This window comes from Lepus europaeus, chromosome 12 (assembly GCF_033115175.1).
Source record: "Lepus europaeus isolate LE1 chromosome 12, mLepTim1.pri, whole genome shotgun sequence".
Classification (NCBI taxonomy): Eukaryota; Metazoa; Chordata; class Mammalia; order Lagomorpha; family Leporidae; genus Lepus; species Lepus europaeus.
Genome location: NC_084838.1, coordinates 92,490,155 through 92,502,882, shown reverse-complemented (window position 1 = coordinate 92,502,882; position 12,728 = coordinate 92,490,155). Strand labels below are relative to the sequence as shown.

At 55.4% G+C, this 12,728-nt stretch overlaps 1 protein-coding gene and 1 long non-coding RNA gene across 14 annotated transcripts in view; one reads left to right on the top strand and one right to left on the bottom strand.

Annotated features, from left to right (window-relative positions):
- The window catches only part of LOC133772010 (uncharacterized), a 216,357-nt gene that overhangs the window by 111,334 nt on the left and 92,295 nt on the right, over positions 1 to 12,728 (top strand). For 10 of the 13 annotated variants that reach the window (XR_009867661.1, XR_009867659.1, XR_009867656.1 and 7 more), the window contains one exon: positions 10,411 to 10,546. The exons of the other annotated variants lie outside the window; for them this stretch is intronic. This is a non-coding gene — a long non-coding RNA (uncharacterized LOC133772010). The remainder of the gene's footprint in view (positions 1 to 10,410; positions 10,547 to 12,728) is intronic. 13 annotated transcript variants of the gene reach the window in all.
- LOC133771891 (NUT family member 2G-like) lies at positions 3,493 to 10,355 on the bottom strand. Its single transcript, XM_062208269.1, has 7 exons — positions 10,320 to 10,355; positions 9,839 to 9,968; positions 7,658 to 8,378; positions 5,713 to 5,841; positions 4,629 to 4,768; positions 3,904 to 4,196; positions 3,493 to 3,642 (listed from the first exon to the last, which is right to left on the bottom strand). The coding sequence occupies exons 1-7, from the start codon at positions 10,353 to 10,355 to the stop codon at positions 3,493 to 3,495; spliced, it is 1,599 nt and encodes a 532-aa protein (XP_062064253.1).

The window sequence follows — 12,728 nt, the reverse complement described above, 5'->3', positions numbered from 1 at the left end:
CATAGGGGCTGGGATGGTTACCTCAGCAGCCTTCTCAAGCTCTTGGTGCGTGGATAAGAGGGAGAGCCTGAATGGACATGTGATGACTGTGAAATATGAAGAGACCATCAGCCCTGCTTACAAAAGCCTACCACAACAGCAGCTCTTACGAGAGTCTTTTCTTTGGAGCTTTTACCAGCACCTAACCGACTTGGTGGACAAGAAATGCCAAACTCCAGCACGCTCTTGCATTTCTTCCACACCATGGGTTGGGGTGAGGGCTACTCAGAGGTACATGTGAAGGTCACAGGACAGTAGCCCAGGTTCAGTAAAATCACAGGATTATAGAATGCCTCCCCTCCAACACCTCCCCACCTCATCAGTAGGGCTCCTATTGTATAATAACAGATTACAGCAGAAGATACTGCATGGATTGAACCCAGCCCCAGGCCATGGCCAGTTTGGGGAGTGATACAGCACATAGGAGTATTTTCTCCCTCTCCCTTTTCCCCTCCCTTTGCTTTTCCCTCCGCCTTGTACCTTTCAAATAAATTGAAAAAAAATTTACTAAAAGGAGAATATCAATTCCCTTCATCTGTTCCAAAGAAGTTAAGGGGACACTCATAACTCATGCTGTGAGGGTACCATTATTATTTTTTTTTCACTGAAGTTCTTTTTTTATTAATTTATTTGAAGGCAGAGTTACAGAGAGGCAAAGGCAGAGACAGAGAGATCTTCCATCTGCTAAATCACTCCCCAAATGGCCACAATGACTGGAGCTGGCCTGATCCAAACCTAGGAGCCTAGAGCTTCTTCTGGGTCTCCCATGTGGGTGCAGGGGCCCAAGGACTTGGGCCATCCTCCACTGCTTTCCCAGGCCATAGCAGAGAGCTGGACTGGAAGTGGAGCAGCCAACACTCAAACCAGTGCCCATATGGAATGCTGGTGCTGCAGGTGGCAGCTTTACCTGCTACGCCACAGCGTGGCCCGAAACATTCTCTTGATATCACAACCAAAGCGGCAGTAATTGAAGAAAATGAAAATCTTTGGAATGAACTAAGACACAGGACACTGCAGGAAAGGGTGTTGGCATCAGAGGTGGAATTCGTCCTTCGGAAGACTGAGGCGGGGAGGGGATGAGAGCCAGCTGCTGTCAGGGAACAGAACTTAGTAGATTTTGAAGACCTTAACAGGGCTGTGCTGGTCTGGGACACGCAGAGCCTGTCTAGGGTAGGAGTCAGGTCCTGAGAGCCCCCGTGGGGGCCGCCCAGGTTCTTTCCTCCCAGCCCAGGATGCCTTCACAGAAACTGCAGGGGCTGCGAAGGGCCTCAGCTGCCCCTCGTGTGTCCCAGGGGCCAGCCCTTCTCTTGTCTGCCAGGAGACCTGTGTCAGCCACTGCCTGTGGTCAACTGATGAGCAGACTTGTGCTGGCCCGCCCTTTTCCCGGCCGCTGGGACAGGATGGGGCCACCTGGTTAGGACCAGTGAGGGGCACCCGCCAGTGCTGTCCAGGGCACAGAGCCGTGGAGGACCTCCTGCAGCGCTGAGGTTTCCCCTGTGGAGCAATCCCACCTGGTCACCGAGAAAGCACAGCCCTTGGCTTTGGCGGCCATCAGTGCTGCTCAGATTGGCGGCCTACATTTCCCCAGATGCCACAGCCTCTTTTCCCAAAGCCAGCGCTTGCCATCTACCCAGACCCACACGGAGGAGGGACCAGGCCTGCCTGGAGCCTGCTTCAGGGGAGCAGAAAGGAGCCCCTCGGGAGGGTGCCCTCTCCAGGCTCAGTTCTCGGACTCCGCTCCTGGGGCCCTCGACTGACGGCTCAGAAGCAGCTCCCAGGAGGACATGTATAGGACACAGAGGGCAGCGGGGCTCAGGAGGACCCAGAGCAATGAGGGCTCCTGTGGGCGGTGATGGTGCGGGGCACTAGCAGCCGGGGTAGGAAGCGTGGGAACCTGGAGGGAGACGTCAGGCAGGCCCCTGTGCAGCCACGAGCAGGCCTCTCCGTCTGTCTGCCTCACCGCCCTCACCCCGCTGACGCCAGGACAGAGGGCAGCAGAGCAGAGACTGTTTCCAATGTAACTTCCTTTATTTACACAAAGTCCCAAAGGGATGATTCCCCACTCTGGCCCCAGGTCCCTCCACCCGGGGGTCCTACAGTTGCCCTCTTGTGGTGAGGAACAGCAGGGTCAGCACTTTGGGTGCAGGGCAGAGTAAGGGTCCATGTGTTTCAGGCTGCACCTAGAGGAGCTGCTCCCCAGAGCCCTAGCGCCACCTAGTGGGCTGAATGATGCTTCTTCCTCCTCCTGGTGACCAAGTGGTCACACTTCCTCTTCTGAGCCTGGGAGTTTCCCACAGAGCCCAGAGCCTGGGCCTGCCCTCCAGAAGCCCTGAGGTGAGGCACTGGGCAGGGCTTCTTTTTTGCAGGGCCCAGGCCTCCCTGGAGAGCTTGCTTCCTGGACTTTGCAGCATGTGGGAGGGGACCCCTAGGATCCCTTCCATGGGTAGACAGGGGTTTTGGTGCTCTGCAAGGATTCCCAGCTCCAAGGCAGGGCAGGTCTTCGGCAGAGGCCTCGCTCTGCCCAAAGCCCAAGGGCAGCAGGTGGTACTGGGAGGCCAGGAGGAAGGAGAGACTGGGAAGTTCCTCCTCGTTCTCACTGGAGATGTCCAATGATGTGTGCGGGCCCCCAACAGAGGGTCCTCCTCTGAAACTCCTGGCATCTTCGGTGGCCCCCAGTGAGGGACACTCCTGATGTCCACTAAAGACAGCATTAACCCCAGGCCTGCACAGGGGGGTGTCTGGGACAGCATGTCTCTGCAGGTCTTGGGGAGACATCGACCCAGAGAAGCACTCAGCTCTGGCCCCAAGGCGGGGGCCCTGGTGGTCACTCTCTGCACTTTGTTGGGGTCCAGATTCAGAATTGCTGGGTTTCAGTAGGGGCACACGACGACTGGGGGTGGCCCCCATGGCCCCATCCTCTTTCAAGGAGAAGTGCTTCACCGTCACCTGCAGAGGAAACAGGCCCTTAGTGGCTGTGCCAGGTGCGAGGGAGGCCAGGGGGTGCACAGCAGGTACTCAGGAGGAGGCAGAAAGGCCTGAGTCTCTGGGCTGGTTCCATCGGTGTGAGGGGGTTCTGCCTCCACCCACATGAGCCTCATTCTAGCCCTGTACCCTAACCTGGAACTGGCTCTTCTGTCTCTTTAACACATGTGAGCACCTGCACCCCACCTGAAGCAGCTCCTCAAGAAGTCATTCTTCCCCAGCAGAGTAGGGGGAGACAAAATGATCTGGGTCTGCCATGCTGGGCTCCCTCCTTCGACCACCAGTCTACCTAGGTGCCTCTACCTGCTGTCCCCTGAACCCCAGTTTCCTGGTTTCCTGGTGCCCCTCCCTGCCCTGTCTACATGCTGCCCCCCACCCCTGGTTTCCTGGTGCCCCTCCCTGCCCTGTCTACATGCTGCCCCCCACCCCTGGTTTCCTGGCGCACCTCCCTGCCCTGTCTACATGCTGTCCCTACTCTAATGCTGACCACCTTCTGTCCTTTACCTGGCCAGCAGTCAGCCCTTCCTCCTTCTCCAGCTCCTTGGACAGGGCCGTGAGGTCCAGCTGTGGATCTGGGGAAAGCAGTTCTTCCAGGAATCTGGGGTGAATGATGGCCTCCGCCTAGAAAAGATGCAAGATGTCCGTGATCATCCTTGCATGAAGCATCTGAGGTGATGGGACCTTGAACAGAACCAGAAAGCAATGACGGCCCCATCACTGTTCACACTCTGGGGGTATAAATCAGTGGGCAGTCAGCTTCACTCACTCACTCACTCACTCACTCAGGAACACAAAGGCAGTGGTGAAGAACTTGCATTTGGCTTAAGGGCCTGGCAGGGTCATTTTTTGGATCTTGCATCCCAGTGCCGCATCCCAACCCACCTTGGTGACAAAATCCACCTGGGAGCATAGACTGTCGATGTAGGACAGCATTTCCGGGTCCGGGTATGACCCCTCACTCTCCAGGAAACCTTCATCTGTGTCCTCTTCTGGGTGGCCATCGGGAGGCTCCCAGGACAAGGGTGTTGGCCCCAGCAACGTGTCCATGATTTCCATGTACTCCTTCACGGCCTCTGGCGGGACCTCCTTGGGTGTCTTGTCCTGAGGCCCCTGGTGTCTGGGTGGCACTGGACAGGCAGGCAGGGCCTTGGAGCTGGCCTTCCTGGAGGCACACCCTGTGGATGGGGAACATGGTGTGAGTACAGGGGCCCCAGTGTCATGTCAGGCGCAGTGGGGTGGACAGTTGTTGGGGGATATGAGTGGTCTCGCTGGGCCAGGAGAACCTGACAACAGCATCCGAGAGAGGAGATGGGGCCGAGAGGTGGAACACCTGAGTCACCAACACTCCATGTTCTTATCTCCAGACCCCATCCTGGCCAGAGTTTGCTGGCTCCTTGGGAAGCTAAGGGATGAGAGGCACTATGACTGTGGCATGAAAAATCCCCAGGTGATGGCCCAAAGCATGTGGGCCCCTGGGCTGTCTGTGGGACATTCTGCACAAAGGAACACATGTTGCTCTTGAAGGAAAAGGTGCAGATGAGGGGACAACGGATCCTGGGGTTGCCTTGGCCTTTGCCACGGACTTGTTGGAACACGGGAGACTGTACCTGGCTGCTGGACAGCCACAGGGGCTGGGGGCCCTTGAGGAAGCAGTGCTGGTGAGACCGGTGGGGGCTGGCAAGGTTTCCCCTTCATCCACCCCAGCTTCTGAATCTGCATCTCCTCCTCTTCCTCAAACTCCATGAACCTGAGAGTGGGGAACACAGGCCAAACGTGAGGGGCCCGTGCCCTGACAAGCGATCTGGCAGCAGCTGGTGGCAGACACATGCACATGTCCCTTGGGCTCAGCAAGGCCCACGTCTGGTCAGTCCCACAGGGGCAAAACATTCTGGGAACAGTGCTCTGTCTACCCTGCACGGGCATGTGACGTGTGTCTCTGATCCCCTACAGGCCCAGTTAACAAAGGCACAGCAGATCTGACCCCTTGCATGCCTTCTCTGGCCCCACACAGAGCCACAACTAGGGCTGACTCCAGAGGCTGCTCCAAAGGACATTTATCACAAGCTGTTTGGGGTCCCAGTTCAGAATCAAAGATCCTGAGCCCGAGACTGTGATCCTTGTAGGGGGAGCAGGAGATTAGGGTCCAGGGGCAGGCAGGAGGATGGGAGGCCTGGCTGAGAGGTGGGCATTGCCTCTGAGTGCTGTGTGTTTAAACTTATCACACTGCATAAACAAGCAGAAATGCAGCCAGGGCCCTGCGTCTGAGACACCAGACCCCCGAGAACACTCTGGGCTGCAGCACATTCTGGGATGGCGCTTCACTGTGACAACACATCTGTCCACAGCACCCTCTCTAGGGTGTAAGGCAGACGCTCTGATGGAGGTCGTGCCATGTGCAGAGTCCTCGTGGTGGGAGGACACCACAAGGGCTACCTTGGCTGCTCCACCTCAACCTTGACCATCAGAGCATCGGTAGCTTCAGACACAGATGGGGAGGACTCCCGGGGAGGAGAGCACATAGAACCCTATATCCAGGCGGTGGGGCAGTATCCTGGGAGAGCAGGGCCCATGGAGGGCCTGTTCCAGGAAGCGGCCCTCTGCGTATGTGTGCTGACGCATCCAGCCCCTCAGGCCCAGCCTCCCCCCAGCCCCCTCCACCCCATGGCACCGGGACTCGGACTCCCAACTCACTTTTCTGCCATCTCGTAGAAGATCATGCGGTCGAAGTTGCTCTTGTGCTGCCATTCGCGCAAGGCAAACTGCAGGCCCTCCTCCAGCGGCATGGTGGGCCTCCTCTGGGCCAGGGTCCGCAGCACAGGGCTGGAATTCCTCGGAGTCAGTAAAAACGCACGAGCCCACCCTGTCGCCTGAGCTCAGGGGTCTGACTACCCTGCTGCGGCCTCCCCTTCCCTCTGTCCCTGTCGTGTCCTCCTCCAGTGCGGGCTCTCCAGGCTCTTGGCCACCTCTCCTCTGGGGGATACCCACTCCCAGGGCTGTGTTGGCCTCTCTGTCTCCCTAGTGCGGCTTCAGTGTCACTGTGCAGCATGAATTGGATGCTGGCATCCCCTAAACACATGTGTGCAAGGCCTAATCCTCAGTGTGATGGGGTCTGAGGTGGTGTCTGTGGTGCAGTTCCGGTTAGGTGAGGCCCTAAGGCTGCAGCTCCTGTGATAGTACTGGTGTCCTAGAGGAGCAGCAAGACACGCCATAGCTCTGAGACTCAGATGAGACAGTGGGAAGGTCCTGTCTCAGGCAGGAAGAGCAGCCTCCCTGGAACCTGAATCCAGCCCATGTGCTGTGCTCAGTCTTCCAGCCTCCAGACGTGACACCTGAACATCTGTGGCTGGAACTGTCCAGCGTGTGGCCTTGTGAGTGCAGCCCACAGGGAGAAGTGCACAGAATGACCTGACCTGCGTGCCAGGGCTCTGGTGCGGGCTCCTGGCCCCAGGGCTGAGCGTGTAACCTGCTTTATAGTTGCTGGCCAGAGGCCGCACTGGAGTTGGGACCTCAGTGCTCCTGGGAGTGGGGAGAAGGATGGGAGCCACGCAGGCTGTGCTCTGATTAGGGGACAAAGACTCTGTGCATGGGGACTGAGTTGGGGGGTGATGTGCCTCCTGGGAAATGCTGAGTGTTCAGAGCTGCAGGGAGATGGAGACGTCAACACCAAGGCGTGGAGACTCCTTTCAGCTGCAGGCTGAGTGACGATGCGGCCGGGAGGTCAGAGGTGGGCGCGACATGGACGCAGTGCCCTGCTCAGTGGAAGGTGGCTATGTCTGACGTGATGGTGGTAGACACAGAGGAACCGGAGCCCAAGTGGTCAAGAAAGGGGAGTGTGACACTGCGGGGAAGGTTCCCTCTGGTGTGGTCCCCAGCAGCCCCAGACAGCGGCCTGCGTTCTTGCCTTAGGGGCTCAGAGTCCAGTCACAGCCTGGACCATGACGTTTGGGCTGTGGCTGTGTTCTTCACCTCATTGCCTTTTCCTCATGATGGCACTGACCGCAGTCATTTTGTGAGACAGAGCGTGTGCCTGGCCTGTGCCAAGCTCAGCAGGTTCGCTGCAGTGACCTTCCCAGCTCCCTGGGGACGGGTGCGAGCGTCTCCTCTCTGTGAGGGCTCTGGGCTGTGATGTCAGTGCTGGCCCAGGACAGACCCTCGTGCTGGGGCCCCAGCGTGGCCCTGGGTGGGTTCCCACCACCTGCTGTCTTCCTGGAAGTCCCGGAAGAGTGAGGGTTGGGCTGTGTATAAGACTTCCCTCCTTATCAGCCCTCACGTCAAGTCCCTGGGTCTGTGACCTTCTGTGTATGATGCTGGTGGTGGACAGGGATTGCTGTGTGGACTCAGACTCAAACCCCAGTGGTGGCTCCTGTGATCCCAGGACCCGCTCTGACCTTGAGTGTTCTGTAAGGGTTACCCTGGAAATTGTGGGAATGAAAATGTTATCACAGGATAGCTAAGATCCAGTGGGAAAAGGCCCTGGAATTGTGTCACACTCAGCATGAGGTATCATGGCTGACAATGGAACTGCATGTGGTCTCTCGATTGCCTTCAGGGTCTTCCTTTGGGAGCCCTTTTAGCCTGCGTTGCCCACCCCGATCCTCCCAATGCACTGCCCCAGGCCCTGGGCATGGGCACTCACATGAGGAAGCAGGACAGAGCTTCTGTGTCAGGGCTCTGGGGAAGGAGCCTCCAGGCCAGGGCCTTGAAGTGCTGCCAGCGTCGGAAGTTCTCGTAGACGCTGGTGGAGTTGCAGGGGTCGTCTGGTGAGGCTTGGGCCTTGGGAGTAGGCAGGATGTGCTCCCTGTCAGCCCCTTGTGATGGTGGCCCGTTGTTTACTGGGAAGACCATGGGGGCCAGCTGGGCAGCTGGTGGTGGAGCTGGAGGAGGGCAGCCCGGAGGCCAGCGCCCCTGACTGGCCTGGGTTCCCACCATGGTAGGTACAGGCACTGTTGCCTGCAGGGAAGACACAGGCACTGCTATGGGAGCAGGGTGCTGCCCTGGCCCACAGAGGCCTCCTGGGGCATTCAGGCTGATACAGGTTTGGTTGTAGACCAAGGTCTGAGAGTGGGGGGGCTGCACCGGCTGCCCTCCTGTCCTCAACTGGAGTATGATGTGGACATTCCCAGCCCCATTTGGGCCGCAGCCACCATCTCCTGCCACCGTGGGCATCCTGGGGATAGCAGCAGGTAGTATGAGGTGGCTGCCTGGAGGGAATGCTGCATTCAGGAGGGGTGGAGGGGGCTGCCCCCAGGGTGGCTGGGGTGCGGGGCCGTGAGTAGGTTGGGGAAAGGGCAGCAGAGTGAAGAGAGTCGTGGAGGTGCCTGGGTGCGGGATCATGGCTGTTCCCAGCCCTGGAGATGCTGTGGAGACAAAGGAGGGGGTAAATGGAAATGGGGAACCAATTCTCAATACCCTTCTCGAATACCAATTCTCAAGTACCCATCTCTGCCAGGATGGAACACTGAGCTTTTATTGCCCCTAGAGTCACCCAGGGTGACTCCCAGTTCTATAGGTGTCTCCCACACCTGGATTTCCTCCCTAGTGGTACTGGGCCCCTCAGTACTCCACAGCTGGCCAGGGGACTTATACAGCTGTGGTGTCACGTGCCCACCCAGCCTAGGTAAAGCCAGCTGGTTCACAACACCAAGCCCAGACCCCACCTTAGGCTTCTTTCACTGACACTTCTTAGTGGAACCCTTTCCTTAAACCCTAGCACAAGAAGGTCAAAGGTCTGGGAAGAAATCTCTCCCCTCCATGGCCTTGTGATTCATGAGGATAACCTTGTCATCTCTGAGGGTAACATCATCCTGCCAGCAGTGGTACTCCTCTTAAGAGGGCCCTGCCGAAACCACAGGGAGCATATATTGGCCGCCCCTGGTTGCAGGGCCTGGTGGTCCCTCTGGCCACGCTAGAAGCTGTGTTCCCCAAGAACAGGACTGCTAGGACGATGTTGGTCCCTTGAGATCGTGTCCTTGCACAATCAGTGATGGCTGCATAGGCTTAGAAAGTCCACAGGGTGGTGATTGGTAGGGGTGTCTGGGGAGGTGTCCAGGATTTCATAGTTTCTAAAGGGTCAGGTCAGAATTGGTTGAGGGAAATGGTACCTCTCTGGGGTCATTCTTTATGCTTTCAGTGATGAAAGCGAAGGCTTGAGGAGTAGGCTTGAGTCTGGGAGTTGAGGGGACAATATGTACTGGGACACATGTCTGTCCAGGAACCACATAGAGCCCAGTAAATGACAACAGGCACCGTGCACATGTGTCTAAGGATCAGGACCCGTGTCCTCACATTGAACATAACATTCCTAACTGCTACTCTCCTTCCTTTAATATGAAAACAGGTGTGGTTTTTTGGCACTAGTGAGTTAAGCTGCAACTTGGCATGTCCACATCCCGTATTGGAGCTTGTTCTAGTCCTGGCAAACTGTACTTCTGACCCACTTCTTGCTAATGTGAGAAGGGAGGCAGAAGATGAAGACACAGTGCATGAATTCCTGTCCCTTGTTGGAGACTCTGGCAGTGTTCTGGGTTCCTGGCTTTGACCTTGCCCAGCTCTGATTATTTCAGGCACTGGGGGAGTCAACAGTGGATGGAAGATGTCAATATCTCCCTCCCTTCCTCCCCCTCTCCCTCCCTTTCTCTCTCTTCCTCTCCCTCCCTTCTCCTCTCTCCCTCTCTCTTTTCTCCCTCTCTCCCTCTTCCATTGCTTGTCAAGTCCCCACTGTCTCCCCTCCTCTGTCACTCTGCTACTCAAATAAATAAGCTTTATGAAAATAAAGGTGGAAAACAGCATGCACTGCAACTTCCTGTGGAAATCCAACCACTCTGCCCAGCTGAACCTGTCTGTGAAGTACAGACTGGAATTCGTGCACTGCCTTCATCTTTATGGAAAGTCTGGGCAGAGGCCACCATGAGATGTAGGATGACGTGGGTGAAAGACTTGTGTTTCCACTACAGGAGGAACAATGCAGACCACTTAGGGGAAACCCCAGCCCTCTGTTGGCTGATGTTAATTGCCATTCCTGTCCTTGCAGAATCCAGAAAAAAACAACTTTCCTGGAGTGAAAGAAACCACTACTGGGCAGGAAGCAGAGAGCTGGGAGGACCTGGGCGGTGGAGGTTGGGGTAATTTCCAGCCTCACTCAAGGAAGAGTGGGTAAAAGTGAAGGAGCCCAACTGATCATTTTCATGGCTAAGCCCATTTCATCTCAGCATCCTAATACCTAGGATACCCCTGTCTACACCCTCTGAGCCCTCTCAAGGGCAGGCTCCCTGTGACTGAAAGGGTAGGCTCAGCTATACCCTGAGCCTCTCTGCCTCCACCTCATCCCCAGCCATCCTCGCACTACACCCCTCAGACTGAAGTGACCTGTGCCCCTCTCCTGGTTTACAGAGAATGAATCCATTTGCTCCCGTCTCTTCTACTCATCAGTACACTTCCCGTGGGGCATCTTGATCCACCTGTATGTGGCCTGGAGTCTCCCCTGTCAACAGCATCCGTTCAACATAGGCTTCCACAGCCTCCCCAGGTATGATGTCCTTGTGGACTTCCAGGCCGTCTCTTTCTTCTACTTCAATCCAGTCAGCTGACCCCAGGGGACGTGTCACATGTGAGTTCCCAAGTATCAGAGTAGTGGCAGGGAATCTGGTTAAACAGCCCCACCCCTACAGACTTACCTCCTTCTGAAGCTATCCCGCAGGCTTGGACACTCAGCGCAGCCTCCTCAATGAGAGAAGCAAGTTCAGGACCCAGCAGTGAGCTGGCTGCTCAGGGTCCAACTGCAGCAGCTGGGGCAAGTTTAAAGGTAACAGGAACGGAATGTGGGGCTCAGGCTTCTCTGGTGGGGGAGGGGTGGCAGGAGAGCAGCCTGGGTGGGGGTGGGGAGACATTCTGAGGCTCTTGCAGGTAGGGCAGAATCTCAAGTTCTCTTGAAGTTGAGCTGCGGCAGAACAGCTGATGTGAGCTCCTCAGTCAGTGTTAAAATATTCTCCGATTTCCAGCACACCGACTGTACTTGGTTCCTCCTTAACATCTGTTCCATATCGATATACTTACTCTTGGTTCCTAGGTCACCCTGCTTCCCACCTGTGGAGGTAGGCTCTTAGCTACATTCAGTGAAGCACTGTCTCATCAAATTTCAGAACACATGAAGTGATCAGTACAGGCTTGCTTAGGGAGAAGAGGGGACCAAGTGTCTGAGAACGTATCAGCGGATCCGTGACAGTTGCAGTGTGTGCACTTCATCCTGAGGGAAGCAGTCTTGCATCCCCAAGTACTGTCCACTGCTGAGATCTGCATTTCCAAGGAAAGTCTGACTTCTGATCCCCTTTGTTGGAACGCCTCTGGCCATCAAGGACTGATATTAAAGCTTATAGACTAACTCTGAAACCCCTCCCCAATGTTATATGGTACTGACAGCGTTTGTTGTGAAATGTATGCTGTTTCTCCTTTTAATGCTTTTCATTGAGTATTGTAACGTGCAAAAAGTTTTTGTATTTCAAAAGTGGAATGGAATATTTAGGGATGGGGCTTCCTCCCAACAAAGTATCCTGGTCACTATTTCCCTTCCACAGGAAATTTTTGTACAGGTACTCCGTATGGTGTTGAGTCTAGCAGTTAAGATGTCCCCTTCCTGTACTGGAGTAATTGCACCTTCCAGCATTCTGCTGATGTGCACCCTGAGAGATCACAGATGATGCCTCAAGTGGTTGGGTTCATGAATCCAGGTGCGACCTGGAAAGAACTGAAGTTCCATGCACCTAGCTCCCGCTTGGCCTAGCCCTGGAAGTGAAGTCACCTGGAGAATAAACCAGGGGCTAGGAGCCTCAGTCCTCTGTAGCATGAACCACCCATTGACACTCAACAATGTTTTTATTCTTGATGCAAGCACTGGAAATAGGTCTACCAAGATGTTCAGAAGATAATATGGGAGCAACTCAAGCAAGGTAATGGTGACTGGCAAAAAAAAAAAACAAAAAAAACAAAAAAACTAGAGGTGTGACTTAAAAAGTAAACATGTTTAAGAGCCCTCTCAAAGACTTGCTTGTATTTTTATCGTGGGCACCCTTACATGGTGTTCAAACAATAACTTTATCTTGGAGGTAGGGTTGATGAGTCCACATTTTGTACTCAGGAACTTAAGGAATGCGTGTGTCTTTGCTGTAAAATTACCCCTATACTACATGGTATTTTTTACTTTATATGGTTCAAATTGTCATGATTTGGGAGGTCAGAAATTTTCAACGAAGGCATTTGTGAATCACTGTTTATTTAAAATTCCCTGTATCATAAATTCCCCAAGGACAGTAAATACCAGAGGACAAACTCTAAGAATGGAGCCAGGAGCCCGAGTCCCTCAGGGTTCCCAGGTCTAACGTTCTTGGCCAGACTGTTCTTCCACGGAACCCAGGCGGCCTGGGAAGGAAGGAGGCAGCGTCTGTGGGAGGCGCGGACAAGCCTCAGAGACCTGCAGTCCGGAGACGCTGCAAGCGCTGACCCCAGTGCAGGAGACCCCGCTCTAGGGTGCAGCCCTGGGGTGCGCGTGCCTGGGCGGACGTCTGCCCTCTTCCAAACCATCAGGGGTCGTTTCAGACGCGCTAGGTTAACGGAGGGACGGCCACGGCGATCCCAGGATTCCTCTGGTCTGGGAAGAAACTCAAAAAGCTGCGCAGACCACACACTGCCTCCCTGCGCTCCTGGCTTTGCTGCAC

What these genes read in the sequence shown, in the direction of transcription:
- LOC133771891 (XM_062208269.1), bottom strand. Translation starts at nt 10,355, where the DNA reads ATGGCTGGGGATGAGGTGGAGGCAGAGAGGCTCAGG. An exon ending in AGGTTCAGCTGGGCAGAGTG is followed by an intron (nt 8,379 to 9,838) that starts GTTGGATTTCCA and finishes TTGTCTCCACAG; the next exon opens with CATCTCCAGGGCTGGGAACA. An exon ending in TGTGGCTGTCCAGCAGCCAG is followed by an intron (nt 4,197 to 4,628) that starts GTACAGTCTCCC and finishes CCCCATCCACAG; the next exon opens with GGTGTGCCTCCAGGAAGGCC.